Raw genomic sequence first — 21,914 nt, 5'->3', positions numbered from 1 at the left:
GATTATTAAGAAACAGTGGAATGTTCTTCAGAAACTCCACAGACTGAAATCTTGATGAACACATTTAGGACTTTCCCTGGGTGAAGTGTTGATTGCGTGAAAATATGTTCATCTGGGGAAAGGCTGTCTCCTCCCTGTACACGGCCAGGTCCATCCTGTCCTTTGGTGCTTTTCTTCTTTTGTGTTTTCTTTAAAAAATTACTCTTTGAAAAAGAGAGAAGGCAGAAAAGAAGGGAAGGAAATAAGCGAGAAGCAGAAAAGAGAAACAAGAAAACTTAAATGTGCCTAATTCAGTATTTTAGTTTTCTTCCGATGGGTTTTCTTTGCCTTGTCTTGGGATAAGAGCAGTTCTTTATTTGCAGATAATTCAGCTAAAAGGGGAGTCACACCTACTGTTCTCATCAGAACAGGGGAACATGCAAAAAAATAATGTTTTAATAGATTTGTTTTGGGACAAAAATTCCCATATCTTTTAGGCAGGTGTTGGTCATTCTGTGACCAAGAAAAAATAGAGGAGTTGCTAGACCAAGTTCCCAGGGGAGAATCGTGTCTTTGAACCTAGGATTGCTATCATTTGCTTTGCTGTGCATTTTATATTTTGCTCGAATGACTTTATAATTACCCTGTACATTACTGTGATGCATTTAATCCTTAAAATGTCCAAGTGCAGCCATCTGGTTTGATATTGGTGATTTGCAGTGTGCTCCTCATTTGAAGTTACCCCGAACTTTATAAAAGCACGTAGCTGCTGGATTTTCATGGAGGGCAAATCTCTGTCTTCTGTGATTGTGATTTTCTTCCCTTTTTTAATGCATACTAACACATCATCCTTCAGAGTTGGGGGATCCAGAGTAATTCAGTCTTGTCCATTGTTGCTATGGTTTGGAAATACCCAGTTTAAAGCAAAGCCTTATCTTAAATCTTGATGCTGCTTCTTTGATGTTTAAGTTTTGAGCACATGCTGTTCTCTGTAAGCTCAGCCAGTGTCAGCCTGACTTGGACCAGGGGACAAGGGTGTGGATCCTGGCAGGTGTGATGGAAGGCACCACACACATTCCTAGTTTCTCCATCCCTTGAGCAAGCTCAGCCTAGGGACCTCTGCCCACTGTGTTTGGGGGCAGGATCCCTGCCTGGCACTGCAGGTGGGGAGACCCTGGCGGCTGGTCTTCAGTGCTGGCTCTCGAGAGATGTTCATTAGCCTTTGTGTTACACTTCCTGAGTTTGAATGCCATTCAGCTTTAGGGTCCTCGGGTCCTCCGTAAACGAGCGCTGGTGGTTTGCCTCACTTGCTGCGTCTGGCTGACCACAGCCTTCCGTTACGATATGATGCCTCTTCCAGATGTAGGCTTTCTCTGCTTCATGTTCGCATCCTTGCACTTTGCCTTATTTCATGACGCTGCTTTCTAAAGATTTTATTTATTGACTTATTTATGTATGTATGTATTTATTTAAGAGTGAGAGAGCACATGCATGCACGAGTGGGGAGAGGGGCAGAGGAAGAAGGAGACTCCCGAGCAGACTCCATGCTGAGTGCAGAGCTCAACGTGGGGCTCGATCCCACGACCCTGAGATCGTGACCTGAGCTGAAATCAGGAGTCGGACAGTTAACTGACTGAGCCACCAAGGCACCTCTCAGCAGGATGCTTCTTAAGTGTGGGTGCCCCCAAAGCAGTGTGTTTCCCCTTTAGGAAGGCAGGGAACGTCAGCCTCTGAAATTCTGCCCAACCAGCTTTCACCTTGTTTCCTTGGCTGTGATGTGGTGGAGATGTGCCAGGGACCAGAGAGGGATGTCACGGGCACGGGTGGAAGCTAGGAGTTCAGTGTCAATGACACATGGTTGGGAGGCAACTGAGAATAGGTGAATGCCTTGAAAAAGATTGATAGGCAAAGAAAGCAAGTATAAAAATCAGAATTTCCCCCTCTTGGTGTGTAGAACTAAACACACTCAGGTATTAAGGTCAATAAGTGAAATTAAAAGCGGTCTTGTCTTGTATGAGGAAATATTTAGGACCTTGAGAATATTTAGCTCTTGCTGAAGATGAGCCAAGTAAATAGTCTTCCATCCAAACAGAAGCTGCCTTTGCTCTCTCTCTGCCTCTAATGCAGGAACAGAGAAAATCAAAGCTGTACTCTGACACGCCCTACATTTAAATAGGCTTAATTACTCTGTGTTTATGACAATTAAGAGTTTGGCAACTTTTTGCTATTGCCAGTGGATTCATTCAAAGGGCGCCGGTATTCCAGCTGGATTTGGAGAGCCCCTAGTTTCTGCTTCCACTTTGGGGCACGATCAGTCCACCTTTTCCCGGGAGTCGAGCCACTTCCAAAGGTGGGGTGCATGTGAGTTAGCCTTCAGGTGCATGCACGCATTTCTAGCCACAGGGGTAACATGCCCCATGCCACTCTCTGTCTCCGTAGGAGGACAATTCTGTGACTGTTTCTAGCACCTCCAACAAGCTTACTGGGATTCAGACGTGTATGGCCATGGGAGGCGGTCTGGAGGTGTCTTTCCACAGAGTCGCGGTCTTTGGTTTTTCCCGTAAAGGATTCAACAGGGGCTTGTGGCCCCGTGCCCATGAAGAGTGCTGTGCATGGTGCTCTCCCAAGAGGCTGGCTGTTGTCAAGACGCTTCAGCTGGTTTCCGAGTGTCTTCTGAGTGCCACTGGGGTCTTCCTGTCTCTCCTGACATTCTTTCATACATGGAGCACTTTTCAACTGAATTGAGTTTGTTTTGGAGGAATGAATCTTGCCTCTCCAAAATTCCTGGGCGTTATCTCATGGTGATTTCCACTGTTCCTCAGACCTGCCTCTTTCCAAGCCAGGCCGTACAGCCCCGGGTGAGTTACAAGGAGTGGGGAATTAGTCATGCTCCCTTCCTGCATAGAACAGTCCTGGCGCCAAGACCAAGACTTCCCTGAGCCCTGTGGGTCCCTAGATGACAGTGGTGTGTGGTCGAGGGATTGAAGGTAAAAACTGGCCGAAGCCCGACCCGTCTAGTCATGCACACACACATGCACACACACACACACATGCACACATGCACATTCACATGCATGCTCTCACACATGTACATGCCCATGTACATACACATTCATACATGCACCACATACCTGCACACACTTATGCACATGGTGTGTACCCACACATGTGCATACTCATGCAAATCATGCATGCACAATGCACATGCACGTTCACAACCTGCACACTCATGCACACACACACACAGTGCATACACATGCGTACTCACGTGTATACTTGTGCACACTCTCACACATGCACAATGCACACACATGTTCACACACCTGAGCACTCACTTGTGCACACCCATGCACACTCTCACACATGCATGTTCACACACCCGCACACATGAACATACACACACACAGTGCACACACATGCATACTCACATGTGCATACTCATGTACACTCATGCACAATGCACACACATGTTCACACACTTGAGCACTCACTTGTGCACACCCATGCACACTCACACATGCATGCACACACACGTGCACACATGCATGCACACACACATATGACACATACACCTTAGACTGTTTTGCTTTGTATCACTACATGATATGAATCTTCCAGGAGTGTTTCCTGAGGTTCAGAGACCCAGAGTCCCCAGGTGGATGCCTAGACCCTGATGATGCCTAGACCCATTTATTCCCTAGACATTTTCGGCATGTGTGTGGTCGTAGTAAGTGGGTTTGATGTCAGTTCTGTCTTTCTCAGAGATAGATAGAAATAGTCATCATTTCTGTAACTCCTCCTTGCTTGTCCAATGGCTGCCATAACATCAGAGCTACTGAGCCACTGTGCTTTCATGTGTACACTTAGCATCTAGGTATGCACACTGACCCGGTTGCAGTTACTATCTGGTTATGATGGAAAACTTATTGGTAGCTTCAGATGTCAGGTTTGACACTCACACACACCCCCCGAGTGTGGGCGCCCAGGCTGGTGCGTCGGCTGTTAGTCGACATGGAGCAGGCTGCTAAGAACTCTGTGCGGCTTCCCAAGGGAATGGCCCTTGTCCATGTGGCCCCAGAAAGCCGGGATGTGGTCCAGCTGTGGTCGCCGCATGCACGTTCCTGAAAGCACACCCCTTCCTCTGGTCACTTCTGGAATGTTCCACACACCGCTGCTCTTGCACCCTGGTGCCTAGAACTTGGTGGCACGCCCACACCCTGTGGCCTGGGCACCTGGAAATGCCATTTACTCGCTGGCAAGAGAAGAGCTTGTCTCCACGTTGGGGCTGTGTGGCTAAGCAGGACGACACAGGACACGGGGGTGATGGGGCTAGTTGGGTGCTTGCGGCTTTGTCTCAGCCCCCGTGAGTGGAGTCAGCTGTGTGGGGTCTGCTCCGGGACTCCCGCCACTCTGTCCCACGGTGATCGTGCCCTCTCCGTCCGTAACTCTCGGGTTCACACATACGGCATCTCTCCTCTGGGTGCCAGACACGCGAGTCCAGTATCGGCTTGGCGCTCTCGCACGCCCTCTGACACCAGATTTAGCAGGTATGATGGCAGACTTGAGATTTTCCTTGCATGTCGCTCCCCGACATCCGTGTCCCGTCTCGGGATGGCAGCCCCCCTTCCACGCAGTTTGGTAGGACGAGCCGAGGAGTCTCCCCAGCCCTTGACCTTCTAGTCAGTGATGACCAGGTCCTGTCAGCATAGGCTTGGGTGGTCTGGGAGTGCGGCTCGCACCACAGCCCCGGCTGTCCCCCATTGGCAGAGCACGCCTGGCCCTCTGCTGACCCAGCAGGAGCTCCACGCAGGGCCCCCAGCCCCGTTGGGGGCCTGCACGGACGGGGAGGCTGGGTCCATGCAGGGGGAGCGACGGAGTCGGGAGAGCTGGTGACAGAGCACATGCCATGGCGCCGAGCAGCCCCTCGGGGGTGGCTGTGGGCGGGCGAGGGCTCGTTCCTGGGCCCTGCCCGGCCCTGGCCTCCCCTCAGAACTTCTCAGCCAGGGGTGCCCGCCCCCGGTGCTGCCCCAAACCTCAGAGCGGTAACAGCAAGGCTGCCCTCATGCACACGAAGAGCCCACGCCGTGAGGCCCCCAGACTGCTTTCCCTTCCTGCGAGGTCACAGGGTGCCTGTTCTGATGAGGCCTCCAGGTGGACGGGAGGACGGGGAGAGGCGTTTTCATCACGTGTAGGGGGACTTGCTAACCTGGCAGATGACCCAAGTGGCTTGTCTGGACCCGGAGGAGAAAGGCAAGCCCGAGCGTTGTCAGGACGGGCCTGCGGAAGGGGCGGCCATCCTGCCCTCGCGACTCTGCCCCCCAGCGCCCCGTGGCCCTGGTGTCCCCTCTGATGCCCCCGCTGTGCCGTGAACCCGCCCCCGGGGAGCTCCCCGTGGGCACACACCTTGCTTCTGCAGCACACCCATGAACGAGCGCGCGAGCGCACGTGCCAGTGGGCCCTCCCCCGGCCGTCCCGTCCCTCCGCCCACGCCCGCTCCCGCCTCCCAGAGGGCGTCGTATCCCCAGAAGGTCACCGGGCTTTCGCTGGGTGACCGGGGGCCCCCGACTTTCCGGAGTGGGAAACAGAGCGGGCGCCGCGACCTGCGCTTCCCGCAGCCCCTCAGCACCGTGATGTCATTCAGAAACCTTAGGAGATTCATTCTAAAAATGTCCAGCGGAACTTTCCGAAAAAGCACGTATTGCAGGAGTTTATTTCAGGCAGCAGCTTTGCAATGCGGTGTAGGCAGGTTGCTAGGCAACCCCCCCCCCCCCAGCGCAGCTGAGATAAGTAGGGGAGGAAGGGGAGCCACGCAGACTCCTGGGCTTGGCCGGGCGCGGCCTCCTTCTGGCCCCGGAACCCGTGGGGCCTCCGTGTGGCGGACACGGCAGAAACCCCGCCAGGCCTCGGTTTCCCAGGTTGTAAAACTCCCAGGTCTCCAGCTGTCTTTGACCGCTAGTGTCTCTGCTAGCATCCTCTGAGCTCCCTGCTTTCGGAGGGGCACAGACCTCTGGTCCACGTGGAAGCGGCTGGCGTGCCCGTGAAGCACGGGTGCCATGCAGGAAAAAGCCCTGACTGCCCACTTCTGTGGATTGCAGGCGCCCACCGTGGCTGCTTGGAGCCGGCGGGCAGACACCACAGGCCGTAGCTGGCCCGACGGTGTAGGGCAGGAACCAGGGGCTGGTGAGTTTTAGGGTTTACTACCTTGGCTTTGGTGTGAGTCCTTTGAGTGTAAGTCCATAACACACCGTTGTCACGAATGGCCGTGTTTAACACCGGCTGGTGTCGTTCTGGAGAATGTAGCCGTCAGCTCTCCCGAGCCCAGGCGAGCCGGCTGTGGTGCTCAGCAGACGGTCTCAGTGGCTCACACCTGCCCCCCCAGGCCCTGTTGAGGCTCATCAGGTGGGGGGCTGCTCCACGGCCCTTGGGAGTTGACAGGTGCACCCGGGAGCGTCTGCCCACGGCCAGGGACTCCTTTGGCTCTGTGGCAGGGCTACGGGGCCTCGGCCTCCACAGCATGAAAGTGGGATGGTGGAAGCCAGGGGGCTGGCAGAGAGAGGGCTGGGCTGTCTGCACCTGGATGACACAGGCGGGTCCCCAGGGGAGCTCTCTGCTCACTTTCCCCCCGTCGTCCGCCTCCCATCTGACCCTGACCTGGCTCTTCCAGACTGCTCATTCGAGCTGCCTCCCTTTTGTCGTCTGGGACCTTCTGGCCAATCTAGAGGCTCCACCCGCTCGGATCTCGCTGGACCGTCCTTTCTTGTTAGGATGCAGTGACCCAGCACTTCTCTCCATCTCTGGCCCATCAGGAGGGGCCCCCAGGGGTCTGTTCTCAGCCCCCTGTTGTGTCGTGGCATGTACCCCATGGTGAGCTCACCTACTCCCGTGGCTCTGTGATGAGCTCATTGCAGGCCCTGTTGAGTGTGCGTCCTGCCTAAGTGCCAGCCTTGCTTCCCCAGGCCCACCGTGGCCCCGCATGGCAGCCCGAGGACAGAGCCGGCACATCCACAGGGGACTGGGCACGTGCCAGCTTCAGACCCGCTCGCCTCCCACTCTGCGTTCCGTTAGGTGCCTCCTTGGGCCACGGTCCAGAGTAGGCTCCACCTCCCCGTGTGCCCACCTCCTTGGACAGGTGCTCTCACCTCTGCCTGTGAATGTTGTCTGTCCCTCAGCATCCCGTGACTGGTCCTCGAGCCTGTCTTGTCTGTCGGGCTCTTAGACCACCCCGGACGCGGTGGCTCTCTCCGTTCTGGGGGCTGGACGTCTGGGATCCAGGTGCCGGCAGACCTGGGGTCTGGTGAGGCCCCTTCCTGGTTCATAGACAGCGTCTTCTCTCCGTGTCGTCACGTGGAGGTGGGGCTGGGGGCTCTGGGGTCTCTCTGATCAGGCCACTGGTCCCATCACGGGGCCCCCACCCTCACGACCTCATCTCCCTCTGGAAGGCCCCCCCATCCATTCACATTTGGGAGTCAAGTGTCAACGTGTGAGTTTTGGGGGGACACAGACATTCGGTCTACGTTGCTGAAGGTGCTGTCTCGTGAGGCGGGGCCAGCCGGCCGCTCCCTCTGTACGTGGGCTTCCCACACACGGCCGCACCGCCAGCTTCCCTAGAAGCCTTTGTGCTCGCAGGATCGACCGTGCGGCCACTAAGACGTCCGTGAGCAGGCGAAGCCCCCGCTCTGCGTGGGGTCGGGCTGGTCTGTGAGAAAACTCTTGACATCTTGGTGCCTCTGCCTTTCTCACTCCCGTTTACCAGCTCGAGTGCGCGGCCCAGTCCTGGGCTCCCCTCGCCTGCTCACCTCCGACAGCTCCCCTCCTCTGCCTGCCCCGTGTCTCCTTCCACCCTGTCTCCAGAATTCGCTCCTCTCCTTTCTAATTATGGCCACATCGGGGCTGGCGTGAGGGCGGCAGCGGGGAGTGGGGGAGACGCCCGCACCACCGGACTTGTGACCCTGTTGCCTGGGGGTAGAGGTCTCCTTCCCCAGGATCGGGGGTCTGGACACTGCTCGCCGTGGGCTTCTGAAAGGGCTGTCGTGCTGCCTGCATTGAGCACTCTGCCAGCTAAACACACGGATCTGCACGCGGCATCGGGGTCACTGGTGGCCAAAACCTAGAGTCTGGCCAGGAGTGTCTTCTCCCAGCCGACCGTGAGTCCGTCTGTTTGGGGTGGTGATGACGGGACAGCACAGAGGGGGTCTTGTAAACAGCAGATGTTTCTCGCTCGTGGTTCTGGAGCCTGGACACCCAGGATCCAGGGCCTGGACAGGATATCTTCCTGGTTCGTAGACGCTGTCTTCTCGCCGAGTCCTGACATGGGTGTGGAGCTCATGTCTCCTATTATAGGGCACTGACCCCATCATGAGGACCTCGCCCCCGTGACCTCACTGCCTCCCAGAGGCCCCCTCCTGACACTGTGAGGCTCAGTAAAAGCCCGCTGACTGAGCAAGTGGATGGATGGATGGACAGACGGATGCATGAGGCTCAGTAAATGCCCGCTGAGTGAGCGAGCAGATGGATGGATGGACGGATGGACACATGAGGCTCAGTAAATGCCCGCTGAGTGAGCGAGTGGACAGATGGATGGACGGACGGATGCATGAGGCTCAGTAAATGCCCACTGAGTGAGCGAGCGGACGGATGGATGGACGGATGGACACATGAGGCTCAGTAAATGCCCGCTACATGAGCGAGTGGACAGATGGATGGACGGAAGGACGCATGAGGCTCAGTAAATGCCCACTGAGGGAGTGAGCAGACGGATGGATGGATGGATGGACGCATGAGGCTCAGTAAATGCCCGCTGAGTGAGCGAGCAGATGGATGGATGGATGGACAGATGCATGAGGCTCAGTAAATGCCCGCTGAGTGAGCGAGCGGATGGATGGATGGACGGACAGACGCATGAGGCTCAGTAAATGCCCACTGAGTGAGTGAGCAGAAGGACGGACGCATGAGACTCAGTAAATGCCCACTGAGGGAGCTAGCGGATGGATGGATGGACGCATAAGGCTCAGTAAATGCCCGCTGAGTGAGCGAGCGGATGGATGGATGGACAGACGGATGCATGAGGCTCAGTAAATGCCCACTGAGTGAACTAGCAGATGGATAGATGGATGGACGGACGCATGAGGCTCAGTAAATGCCCACTGAGTGAGCAAGTGGACAGACAGATGGACGCATGAGGCTCAGTAAATGCCTGCTGAGTGAGCGAGCAGACAGATGGATGGACACATGAGGCTCAGTAAATGCCCGCTGAGTGAGCAAGCGCATGGAGGGATGGGCGGATGGACGCATGAGGCTCAGTAAATGCCCACTGAGTGAGCTAGTGGATGGATGGATGGACAGACGGAAGCATGAGGCTCAGTAAATGCCTGCTGAGTGAGCGAGCGGATGGATGGATGGACGCATGAGGCTCAGTAAATGCCCGCTGAGTGAGCGAGCAGATGGATGGATGGACGGACGGACACATGAGGCTCAGTAAATGCCCGCTGAGTGAGTGAGCGGATGGATGGATGGACGTGTGAGGGATGGTGATCCTGAGAGATGGACGCAGGTATGGAGAGGCTGCAGAACCCTGGGTCCTGTAAAGGACTGTTATGGTGGTCGACACAGTCACCTGATTCCTTCTCCCGCACTGTCCCCTTGGCCACATCCTGATGGGGAGTAACTTGGGAAAGCCACCCTACGTGGACCTCCGATGTCCTTGTTTCCGCAGCTCGCCTGGCCCGGGGCTGTTTCTACGGCTGCGGTTTCCTCCCCCGTCCGTGTCCCTGATGACTCCGTCTTCCATTCAGTGAGTCATGCTCTTAAAATAACCGAGCAGTCTTTGAAGGGGGGCGGCTGTGCGAGTGTGAGGGCTGTCCCCTGGAGCCTCTGTGGGCTGGGCAGCATCCAGAGGACGCCGGGGCACAGCTCCACTGGTCCATCCCACGAGCCTCCCATGCACTGGGTCATCCCTCCTCTGGTGCGGAGCCCTGGGAGCTGCCTCCCCAGATCCCCACGAGGGTTAGTCTTAATTCCGGGAGCTCGGTGTGTGTTGTCTTCCGCACTTGCCCCTGCCTCACTGAGAGAGCCAGAGCCACTGTGGAGGTACCTCCACATCGGGGTCTCTGGGAGGTGGGGAGCGGCATATGTTCGGGATGCTGCCTTGGGGCAGGCAGTTTACATGCATCTGCTTTCATCCTCGCCCTGAGCCAAAGCCTGGGCTACACATTTGCATCTTAGCCTCCTTTGATCCTGAGATTGGCTCCATGACTTGCATGGCCTTGGGGACAAGCAGTAAGTTGTCCAGAGGTGCACAGCCTGACAGACGGAGCCAGGGCCAGAGGTGAGGTCTACCAGTGTCCAAAGCACGCTTCTTCCTTCCAGTGCACCACGGTAGAGATCATTGGTCCTGTGCTCTTCCATGGACAGTGCTGCCCCCGGCCCCTGAGATGTGGTCCTTGTGCTCCAGCTTGGCATCCGTGATGGATGCTGGGAGCTCCCATCTGGTGGCCTCCTGGAGAGCCGCGTGGTAGACGTGACACTAGCAGACCAGGCCTCCTCCTCTCCGTCGTCAGCACAAAGAGGCTGAGCCTCAGGAAGATTGCACTGTCCACTCTACGTCCTGAGTGGGTTAGTTGTTCCTGACAGGTAACCTTTCCACAGATTCCTGCCTTCCCGGCCCCGCCCCGGTCTGGCTGTGTCTACACCCTGGGCTGCTGGGGTGTAGGGCTTCTCAGAGGAGGTTAGTGGCACTCAGTTAATCAAGTATTGCTGACTTGCTCTGCTGAATCCTGTGGTCTGCCCTGGGCTTCTGGATTTACTGACAGTAGCAAGAACGCAGTCTTCCTGGGTCTGTGAATGGCCGAGGCCACGCACGCGGGGGCAGGAGAGCCAGACGGCACCGTGTGCCCAGTGCACGTTCACACTTGGCGCGTGCACATAATTAACGACGCGGCTTAGGCAACCTAGTTCTCATTTTAAGGTCAGCTGGTGGCTCAGTCCACACTCTGGCTGCTGGAGTGAGCTCCGTAGGACAGCCGTGGGCCCCACCTTCCGGGAGGCTGTGTCCCCGAGAGATTCAGTGTCACTTTTTGGGACACAAGCTCGGAGGGTTGAATCATGATCAGAAAGCAAACATCCCAACTTTTTGTTCTGTAGACCCCTTAGGTCTGCAGTTTGTTCCCACCTGATGGCAAGCCACACCGACCGATGTCAGCTTTAGACTGAGTTTTGTGGGCGTGGTGGAGCGCTGGCAGGTTCTGCCGTGAACCGCGGACATTGGAGCAGGGCCATCGGGACAGGGCTGACGTCTGCTCGCCTGGCGTGTCTGTCCTGGTGGCTCCCAGTGGCCGGTCCTCTTTGGCAAAGGTGCTAAGCGACAGGTTCTCCATAAAACTGAAAATAACACACGGCAGCATCACACAGAATAAGCCGCTGACACGTGCCCGGGCTTTCCCAACTTAAACACGTCCCGTAAACCGCGTCACACTTGGGTCCAAGGGGAGATGAGGGGCCTCCCGTGTCTGAGCGTGTGGTGGGCCGCGGGCCCGCGTGGGGGTCTTCTGAGCTCTAGCTCATCCCGGGGCACCCGGGAAGGTAGACGTGATCCTCCACGTTGTGCTGTCTTCAGCAACACCTGCTTAGCACAGGGCAGGGTGCTGGTTCTCGGGGGAGGACCCTGCGCCCCGAGGAACGCAGTGCCCGCTCGAGCTCACACACGCAGGGAGGGGGCGGCAGAGCCAGGACGCACACACGCAGATCCAGCCCGGTCGCTTTGCTCCTCCCGATGGGCCATGCTGCTGTGTCCACGGGGCCCTTGGCAGAGTCACGGACGCCATGTTTGGTCAGTCTAAACTTGCCAGGTAAAATAAACTAATTACTATTTTATTAATAAAGTAACGCTGTGGCTACCACATACGTTCTTGAAATTTAAGAACTGAGACAGTGCACAGTGTTGGCGCTCCCACGTTGCATGACCCTGAGCCGATGGCAGGGACCGTGACCGCGTGTGCGTGCGCGTACACGCGTCTGCGTGTGCATGATGAGCATGTCCGTTGTCTGTCATTTCCCTTGTGACGTGTGTGCTCAGGTGTTTCCTTTGTCTGTGCTTGAGAATGCCAACTTTTATGGGTACTTGATTGACAGCTGAAACCACTATGCCCTCAATAACCTTGGGTAATAATCGATTTCGTATATAATTATATATTTCAGGGGATGTGTACGAGTTACTTTATAAACCTATTTTCATATGTAGATATGGCTCTTTTCATGACTTTGGACAACAACACTCGAATGATTGGCTTTCTATAGCCCTCACCCCATTTTTTGCCAAGTTGCTCAGAGCCATCGACCACCGCTGGTGCCTGAGGCTCACGGACGCCTCGTGGTGGGCGGTGGCGTTGCCCTTGGCGACGAGCGGCCCGTGTGAGGGGCCACGTGGATTCCAGTGGCTCGTCTCACACCAGCCCTGAAAGTGTGTCCTGACTCGGTCCACATCGACAACTGTGCACTTTACTTTCTTGTGTATTGATCACTTTAGGGGATCACTTTAGTGGAACCTTTCCTTCCCACTTAACAAAGGACATGAGTAGAAGGTCGGGCCTGCCCCATGGAACTGAAGCTGACTAAAATCAAAGGCAATCTACGCGGACTGACCCTGTTTAAAGGTACGCGACTCCCCACGGGGCTCATTTCCTTTCTGTGTTTCCGTCAGACGCGGGCTCCTGGGGGTTGGCGCCAAAGGAAGAGACGGCGGGTGCCATCCTGTTACCCTTGAGGGGGAGAAAGCAAACCTGTCATTTTATATCTTCTAAGAATTTTTATGACTTTTAGAAGCTATCCGTTATAAAAAACACAGAAAATGTTGTGGTTCTCTTAGATTTACTTGTGAAACTCTTGTAATTTTGATTTTGTTTTTGGTGCTTGTTCCATCTGTGAAATCAAATGATCGCTCTGTGTTTCTCGAATGTCTCTTATTCGTTTGCCCTTTAAAGAAAATGTTGTCATTAAACTTTGTGAAGACAAGGTATCAGGAAAAACGAAGGTGGCTTTTTTAAGGAAACTGTGTATTTCCAGAATTGGCGTGTTCTGTGAGATGGAAGACGTGTCTTGGTTTCTGGGATATATCATACATGGCAAGTCATCCACACAAAGTGATCAGGACTTCATTATGTCAGAGCGTTGTGCAGGCTTCCAGGAGCCGGGTCTCCAGGGAGTTACGTGTGAGACTGAACCGCTCGTAACCAGCATGCCCCTGCGTGCCCAGCCTTCCGCCCAAATGGGTCTGAGGTCCCCGAGATGGGACCAGGACGGCACTTCGCCCTTCCGAGTACATTCCCATCCTGCACGTGGTCAGCAGGTCGTGCTGCACTCTGGTCCTCTGACCTCTGTCACGAATGGGGAATTGTAGGGCAGCATTCAGGGAACAGCTGAGGGCTTTTCCCTGGCTTTCGTGATTCCCGTGGAGGGGGGTGAACAACATCCCAGCCTCGGGCGTTACCTGCAGGCCATTCTGCAAGTCACCCGACCCAGGTGCCCCCTGCCCTTTCTCAGCAGGACTGAGGGTGCCCCCTTGTGAAAGCGTCAGGTGCGCTGTGTGTGTAGAAGCGTCTGGACGTGAGGGGGCAGCCCCCTCGCCTTTTTTGTTGGTGATGATGGTAAAGGCGGGCCTCGCCTGGGGGTGACCATGAGAGAGCTTCCACCTCTTGTGGCCTGGAGCCCGCGCAGCTGGTCTGCGGGAATCCTGGACCCTCGTACCGCCATCGAGTGCCACGCGGCTACATAACACGCAGGCTGTGAGTTAGAGGTTGGCATTTTCTTGCAACACACACTCGTAGAAAAGAGTCTCACCTTGGTGGGAACGCTCTGAACACCCCAGGATGCCCGACGCTGCACAGCCCCCTGTCCCCAGATTCTCCGAGCCCCCGTCCGCTCCGGGAGCCAGGGGATGGCACCCTCAGGGCCCAGGCCAGGGAGCAGTGGGCCCTGCCTTCGCGTTTTCCAGGGCATGTGCACGGGAGACCTCTGGCCTTGGGGATTTCTCTTCAGTTAGGGGGATCTTTTGTGACGATGTTGTAAACGGAGAAGGAGGTAGTACGGATGTTTTTCTGCTCTGGATCTCACCAGCTTTGAGGCAGTGACTTAGTTCTTACACAGACGGCTCTCCATCTGGCTTTTACCTCGATCTGTGTGCTGAAGAAGGCTCCCTGCAGGGCCGCGGGGCCCGGGGCCGGTGAGGCACACACTCCAAAGAACAAAGCCACACAGCCCCGGGGCTTCTGAGGACCAACCTCCCGGGGAGGCGCGGCGGCAGGACTTTCTGCGCTGTCTGGAAGACCAGCCATGACTTTGTTTCCATTTTGGTCGTGTTCGTTTTTGAGAACTCATTCTAGCAACCAGGTAGGTGAGCATGGATAACACTCCAGGTTTTTCACTTAACAAATTATACCCCCCGCCCCAAGTTATAGCAAAAGTAGACAACGGTCTCAAGAATCTTGCTGAAAGTGTATAATTGTAGAGTATCTAGTGGGTCTGTTTCTGTCCGGGGTGTTCCTGATGGCATCCAAGGAAGGCAGGGTGTTCTCCCTGGCCTGTGAGCACAGGCTCGGTTTTATGGTGGTTGTTACAAGTGACCAGTGATGATAACTAAGACTGGTCTGATGGGACACCCGGGCTGCGTGGGGGCCATCCGCCAGCACACCTGTGTCTCCCGCTGCGCAGAACTCCCGGGGGTCAGCACTGGCTCACCCGCGTATAGCGTGACCGTCCCTCGCCCAGGGCATCCCCTCGGGACTGCTGGGGCGAGGGGGGCGGGTGGAGCTTACAGAGCTTCTCAGCTTCGTGATCAGAGATTCTCCACAATGGGGTTGGGAAGCTGAGACTCGCACGAAGCTCACAGAGCAGGTGCGGTGACCTCAGTCTGAGGTCGGGAGGGGCAGGGTCTGCACACAGGCAACGACCAGCCCCCTGGGGGAAACGCTTTCAAATCCACGTTAGCCCACCAGCCAACCGTGCACCGACGCGGCCTGCCCGTGGGCAGACTCCTCTCTACAAGGAGCAAACACTGATGCTTCCCCTGGCGCAGCCAGCAAGCGGGGTCCGATCCGCAGGCGGGTCCGCCTGGGACCCCGCGGGCTGGCCCTTCCCCGGATGTGCCGACGCAGCGGCCTGGGGCAAGGCGGGAGTCAATTCCCACTTAGAGCTTCTGCGTGTCAGCAGTCGCAGCTGTCAGGCGAGCAGGTCGGAGACCCGACGAGGCTGCAGAGCATCCACTTGAGTGAAGACACTTGAGTAACGCCCGCTGTGTGCTGGCGTCTGCGAGGACGCATTTCCTGTGGATGTGACACGAGCCACGGCCGGGATCCATCCCCAGCCATGGCAGAGACAACATCACCTCAGGGACAGAAGCTCTGTGTTCGGCGAGGGAAACAAATCCACCCCGGGCATCTCTTTGCTCTTACTCAGGGAAAGCAGGCAACTCGCTCAACTCGCTCTCGTGTTGTTAGGAATAGAGACCGTAAATACAGGAAGAATCAAATGGGTTTCAAAATTTTCGGGATGTAAACTATACAGTGATCTTGTAATCATACGTGCTCTTTAGTGTAAATAACCTGAAATGCGAACGTACACACATTTCAATCCTGAATTAGGGCTCGGGGTTTATAGTGATTTTTGGTGTATTTTTGTCTTGTATTTCATGACCTTCGAGCCACGATACAGCTTTGGAATCGATCGTCTGTGGAATCCCCTGATTCAGGGATGGCGGTCTGAGTGTGGTCGTTTGTGCGGCCCTGCGGTTGCTGAATTCTGCATGGTGTTTACCAAAGTGGGGCCCCAGCCCCGCGGTTCCACCGTGGTGCTGCCACGGCCACGTGCCGGCCTCTGGAAAGTCATGAGGACAGATTTCGAGGTGTCAGTAGTCTCATCTCCTGGGGCCCAAGTGTCAGATAGTCTACTTTTGAAACGGGGTCATCCCGACTCACGTTGCTGCTGTAAGTGTTGGCAGGGCTGGTCCCGTGATGCTTTCTGGAGCTGGGCCGTGGTCCCGTGGGTCCCGGTGCTGCGGGCACGTGATCCCCCGGGACCAGCGCTGGGACGCTTCCCCAGTGGACGCGAACTCCAGATGCGGGTCAGCCCCACGGGCGAGGTGCGGAGGGTTGTTGCCCAGCTGGGTGCAGGCGGGCGGGGAGCAGGGAGCAGAGAATGAGCAGGCGCCACGCCCTCTGGGAAGGCAGCGTGGCTTCCTTAGGTGCGGGGCTTTTCTACCTTCTGTCCCTCGGCGGCAGCGGGGTGAGTGGGGGGCAGCCCTCCTGAGAACAAGACAGGGACAGAGGACAGACGGGAAGGCTGCGGGCGCGCTCAGCCCCGGGCTGCCTCGGGCCGTGTCCCCCGAGCGGACCTCAGCGCCCTCCCGCCCCAGGCTTCATCAGCTGCTGTTCTGAATGGTCCTGGTAGGAGATGTTTCCCCGAGAGCTCCCTCAGCGCGACCGACACCCGCGGCCACGTCCTGTGTGGGAGCCACAGATGTCCCTGACCACCCACGGCTCCTCCTCCTGGAGTGCACGACCCGGGACTCAGACCCGTGGGAGGTTCAGGCTCTGCTGCCTCCACGACGGAGCCGGACCAGGCCACGGGGGTGCCACGGAATGGCTGAAGTGCTCGTGGGGCGTCTTTGAGGGCCCGAAGGTCGGAGAGACCGGAAGTTAAGATAAGGGACGAAATCTAGCAGCACCTGTGTCCCCGCGACGAGACCTGAGATCGGAGACTGACCCTGCGCATCCCCACCGTGTAGTCTGGAAAGGTTCCCACTGTGCCTCCTCGAGGCCAAACCCAGTGATCGTGGGGTGCTAGTGAGGACACGTGGGGGGCCCTCCCCGTGTGCGCACAGTCAGCCTGCCCTTGGCTTTGGCCCAGTGTGGCTTCCCGGAGGACCCAGCCGCGCGTCCTCAGCCTGGCAAAGCTGAGGTACGGGGGGCGAAGGTACCCAGACAGGCAGGCTGGCCGGCAGGTTCTGCTGGGGGGCATCCCCACCGCTCCTCCCCACCCCTCCCTCAGCCGTGGCCACGGGGACCCAGAAGCCCTGGCCTGGGTGTGCCACGGACTCCGGAGCGAGAACACAGGCACGACGGACTCGCACAGGGCGTCTGTTGCTTGTTATTGGCGTGAACTGCATTGTGCTAATGAAATTAACTTACTAATTCCTTCATCACGTGCTTATTCAAGTGCATCCTTGTCGTCAGACACCGTCCTGTCGAAACGTCTCTGCGAAGGAAGCAGGACGTGAGCCCTGCCCTGACGGCATCACTCGGTTGCTGTACGTTGGCACGAATAGACTTGCGTTTTTAAAATTTGCACCTTTGTTTGTCAAAATTATGTTTCCAGCTCAGTGATTTCCTATGCACATTTTACAAACAATATGATGAAGATTTGCTTTTTCATTTAAAAAAAAGAAACACATTTTCACAACTTGTAGCTCCTATTACTTTGATTTTTCTACTGTGGTTTTCTTTTCTAAAATGCCTAATTTCTCTATGTGAAATTTTAGTAAGTGAATCTTTTTCAGGAAGATTTATTACTTCTCCCACGTTTTAGACAGCAACATACGTCATCAGGTGGGGTTGTACGCACCGTTGAGGGTTTTGTAGTTGTGGATTTTTTCCCTCTGGCACGACCAGGAAGAAACGAGGCTCATTCACGAGAACTTCACGAAGAATCTCCTGGGCTTTGTCCACAGACAGGGCTCCTTGGTTTTGTCAGGCACTCGCCGCCCTTCCCTGGGCCTCTGTGGGTTAAACCACATCCTGCATCACAGCCTCCCCCCATAGGCAGCGGGCCTGGAGGCGAGCTCACCCGCGTGTGCACCCTACAGACCTGCTCCTCGGCCCAAGCCAGCACTTGGGCCTGGCTGGTCTGATTTTGGAGGTCAGCACTTGGCTTGACCTCTGGCTGCTGGGTTTTGCCCTCTGTGAAGGTGCAGTGGGGGGAAGAGAGGGTCCCGTGCGACGGGGCAGGACAGCCTTACTCTGTGCTCGCCCTGGCATTTTCACAGGCAGGACAACCACCCGTGACCATTGTCTCCAGTTTGCTGGGTCTGGATTTTCAATGATTTTATCCTTTCTGGGGACATGAGGTTCCACGTTGGTATCATATGACAATGTAATCAGGCCAGAAACAGAAGGTCCCCAGTGATGACCAGGATGGCTCCCAGCTTCCCACGAAGGGATGGTGGTATTTAAGTCGCTTCTGCGTTTCAAAAGAAACACCCAGCATTTATGAAAACCTCCTGATATATGTGTCCAAAAACAAAACAAAAGAAAAACAAAAAACAAGCAGGTGCATTGATTTCACCAGAAGAAATCACTCAAAGCCTTGGGTTCCACGAGGTTGATCACAAACCCCTCGGACGGGAGACCCGCGTGGCTGGCATCCGACTCGCCCTGCCCGGGCGTTCTGACACGATGGCTCACGCCCGTTTTCCTCCACTTGCCCTGGTCACTGTGGTGTTCGCCGTGGACGGAAACGCACACGGGCTGTGGTCGCGCCGGCACAGGGACGGCCCCCGCAGATGCCGCCGGTCCGGTCACACGGCTGCACCTCGCGGGCGTCAGACCCACGGTGTTTCTCCGTGAATGATGGGAGGTAGAGCCCGTGGCAGCCCCGCGGCGCCCTCAACAGAAGCACAGCCCTGCTTCCTAAGGGACGATTGTAAATGACCCACACCGGCTGAACACCTAAAACTGGACCGCACATCATTTGAGCTGCTTTTGTAAGTAGACGGTGGCATTCTTGAGGGTAGTTGCCGTGAAGACGTTGCAGAATCCAGGGTTCTCTGGACCCGCTGGTTCCTGGGCTTCTGTTGTGCGGAGCATCCATCCACCTGATAGATGCCCACCATCCGCCAGGCGGGCCCAGGTCACCAGGTCGGGTGTGAAGGACGTGGTCTGGTCCCCCGTGAGCTGTGGGCTGGGCCAGTTACTGGGTGCCGCCTCGAGGGACGTGCTGGTGTCGCAGACATTCCTCGGCTGCTGTGGGGTCAGAGTCGGGGTCTGAGCCCCAAGGAGGCCACGGGGCAGGGAGGCCCCATGGGCTGTGAGTGAGCACTGAAGACTGGCTAGGAATTGGGTTTTCCAGAAATCTAGGGAGAAGGAAAAACAGGAGGAAGAAGTACATTGTTGGGGGGTGTGAGGAGTCTCCACACACATCGTTGGGGCCTGGCGCCAGTCCCCTTTCCCTCCGTGGGGTACGCAGTCCGTGGGGAACCCCGTGTGCCTGAAGGGCAGGACACGAGGCCACAGACGCTGATGGAGGCAGCTTTCAGAGGCCTGTGGCTCATTTGCCCTTCTTGTTATGGTGACAAGTAAATCAGTGTCTCTCTCTTGCCTGGGAATGAAAATCCCATTGTTTTCTCCACAGAGTCATCAGAGCATAGTAGACAGTTCCGATTAACGCACAAAAATAAACTCCGTTTCCCATCAAGTCAATCTTGGCTCCCCCCTCTGGCCCCCCGATTTACCACCTCCTGTCTCCCGCTCTGGGAGAATCTGTTTTGTTAAGTATGGAAATTTTTGTAATGATACTTAGGCCACGGGCCATAAATTACCCACTAGCAACCTCGGGTGAGCACAGAAATGTCTTCATGCCCTTGGTTTTTCTTAAACCGCAGAAGCAGGTGACCCTGAGCCCGCAGCTCGTCACGAGGAGATCGAGCCGTGACGTGAATGTGTGAGCTCGGTTCCCACGAGCCTCCGTGGCGCATCTCCCCGGGGACCCTGGGTGAACACCAACAGCTGCAGAAATTGCTTGAGCAGTCTATTTGTGGGCCGACATAGCCTTCATTTATCAAAAAGGAAAGAAAAAGAAAACTCTATTATAAAACTTAATTTGATCCCCTGATGTACTTGCTTCTGCCAATAGAAGTCGTGTGTCCCGTGTCAGTTAGGCCCTCGTTAACAGTGGGGACCTGATGTTCTCGTTCTGTGTGCAGCCCCTCAGTGCGGGGTGTGGGGGCGGGCTGAGAGACCCCGACGGCGTTTGTAGGAAGTCCACCCCTTGGGTCTTGCTGTGGCTTGGTTTTGTCAGGCTCCTGGAGCCTGAATGTGGCTAACGATGAGCCCTTTGGAGAAGCCGGCTGTGGGCCCACCCTGAGATAGCACTGAGTGGTGTGTGCCATCCTCCCAGAAGCCAGCGCGGAGGGGAGCTGGGGTCTGGTCATGCTGCGTGTGCATGCGGGGCACGTGGGGTTTGTAGCTGTTCTCCCCATGTCCAGGGCGTGCACGCCTGTTACTGTATGGCCATGGGTGTATCGCGGGTCCCTCCCAGCACAGCTGGGAGTGGGGGCCATGGGGGTGAGCCCGCCAGGACGTGTCACCCCGTGGGAGCTGACTTCGGGGCATCTTCCCCAGCCTCCTGTGAGCGCCGCACGTCTGTTCTGAGTATTTGAGCAAGGTGCACGAGGATGGATGAAGCAATAAACCGTCCTTGCTGGAAGGGATGGTTCTCAGAGATCCCGCCCTCCCTGTATCCTCATGCATGTAACTGGTCTAGCGGCAGGCTCAGGGCTCAGCTCCCATCTCGGTCTCTGTTCACTGCCTCTTCCGGCTCCTCAGCTCTTCTTTGTGGGGCCGGACACGGGGGGCAACAAGGACACACGGCCCGGAGGTGTTCTGGGATGCCTCCTTGCAGAACAGCACAGAAAGTGGGGTGCACGTGACAGTCACCCCAGTCCTGGGGGGACCCCTGAGCCAGGGTGGGCGTGGTGCACACGCTCCTTCCACATCCTCATGAGATGACCAGGCAGAGGCTGGGCTGGAGACGGCTTGGAGCCAGGTGCGGCCAAGCGTCCCCAAAGCCGGGCAGCGAGGCAGTGGCCAGGGGTCTCGGACCCCCTTACAGGTCACATTCACACACGTGGGGGGCCGGCTGTAGAAACTGGAAGAGCCTCTCAGCCCTGGAGCCCACGCTGGTCTCTGTTCGTGGTGTTGTAATTCTACTCTCCTTGGTGCATGACAATGTAGTCAACATGGTCCGACCCCCTATTCATTTGTAGATGGATAAATAATTACATGTAGAATTATGTTACATACGTATTCTATATACTATGAGTGCTCTAATATATATATCACATATGATTACATATATGCAATTATACACGTGTGGATGCGAAATGAACAAACTTTTGGTAGGAAGAGAGTTTTCTCCGAGCCCAAGTCAGGGCGGCTGCCTGGGATGCAGTCTTCACAAAGGAGAGAATGCTCCAGGATGGATTATTTGCTCTAGGGTTCTATATCTTTTTTTCCATAAAAGGTTAAAAATCATCAGACAGAGGACATTTCAGAAAGTTGCCGACATTACCTTTCTAGCACATGCAGGGCTGTGTGACTTTAATCTTATGGGAACCTGGGAGATTTTCTCCTTTTTTCTTATCTTTTGTGCTCAGAATGCTCCTTTTTGGCTATTTTCTTTAACAAAGCAGAGGTACAGTGTGTGCTCGGGGCAGAAATAAGGCCCGTGCTTGGAGGTTTTGCCGAGTCATTTTGACCTTGGTAAATGGCCCAAGCGTAGCTTCTTTGGAAGCCCAGGAGCAGGGCCCACGCGCATGAAGTGTTGAAAATTTCATTTATCATAAGGTAATCAATATGTCACTCTGTGTATATCTATTTCATCTAAAGGTCCTGTCCTGTGATGATCAACACTCAGGGAGTTAAGATTTTGAATGGGTGCGTTTAGATCCTTTGCCCTGGTTCAGCTATTTGGATGCCTTGTGTCCCATGACTGCACTTTATTTTGGATTCTTTGCCAAAACCACATATTTATTTATCTTTTCTCCATATGTTACTGGAGTATTTTTTGCTCAGGAGAGGAATTACCTCAGCAAACCTCAGTGTTTTATCAGCTCCCTCCAGATAGAGAAACAGGCATTTCCCTGGCCAGACTGCACCCTCTGCTGCCAAGAAGCA

General features: G+C 55.6%; 1 protein-coding gene across 6 annotated transcripts in view; it reads left to right on the top strand.

Annotated features, from left to right (window-relative positions):
• The window catches only part of DLGAP2 (DLG associated protein 2), an 862,351-nt gene that overhangs the window by 377,945 nt on the left and 462,492 nt on the right, over positions 1 to 21,914 (top strand). Inside the window, exon 2 of one of the 6 annotated variants that reach the window (XM_032413749.1) lies at positions 12,500 to 12,626. The exons of 4 other annotated variants lie outside the window; for them this stretch is intronic. In XM_032413749.1, the coding sequence (XP_032269640.1) occupies positions 12,569 to 12,626 (58 nt within the window). In that variant the 5' untranslated portion in view covers positions 12,500 to 12,568. Of the gene's footprint in view, positions 1 to 7,897; positions 12,627 to 21,914 lie in introns of those variants that run through there. One more of the 6 variants, XM_032413750.1, reaches the window with a different exon arrangement.

The sequence above is a fragment of the Phoca vitulina genome, unplaced genomic scaffold, assembly GCF_004348235.1.
Source record: "Phoca vitulina isolate PV1807 unplaced genomic scaffold, GSC_HSeal_1.0 scaffold15, whole genome shotgun sequence".
NCBI lineage: Eukaryota > Metazoa > Chordata > Mammalia > Carnivora > Phocidae > Phoca > Phoca vitulina.
This window is presented reverse-complemented; position numbering and strand designations above follow the sequence as displayed.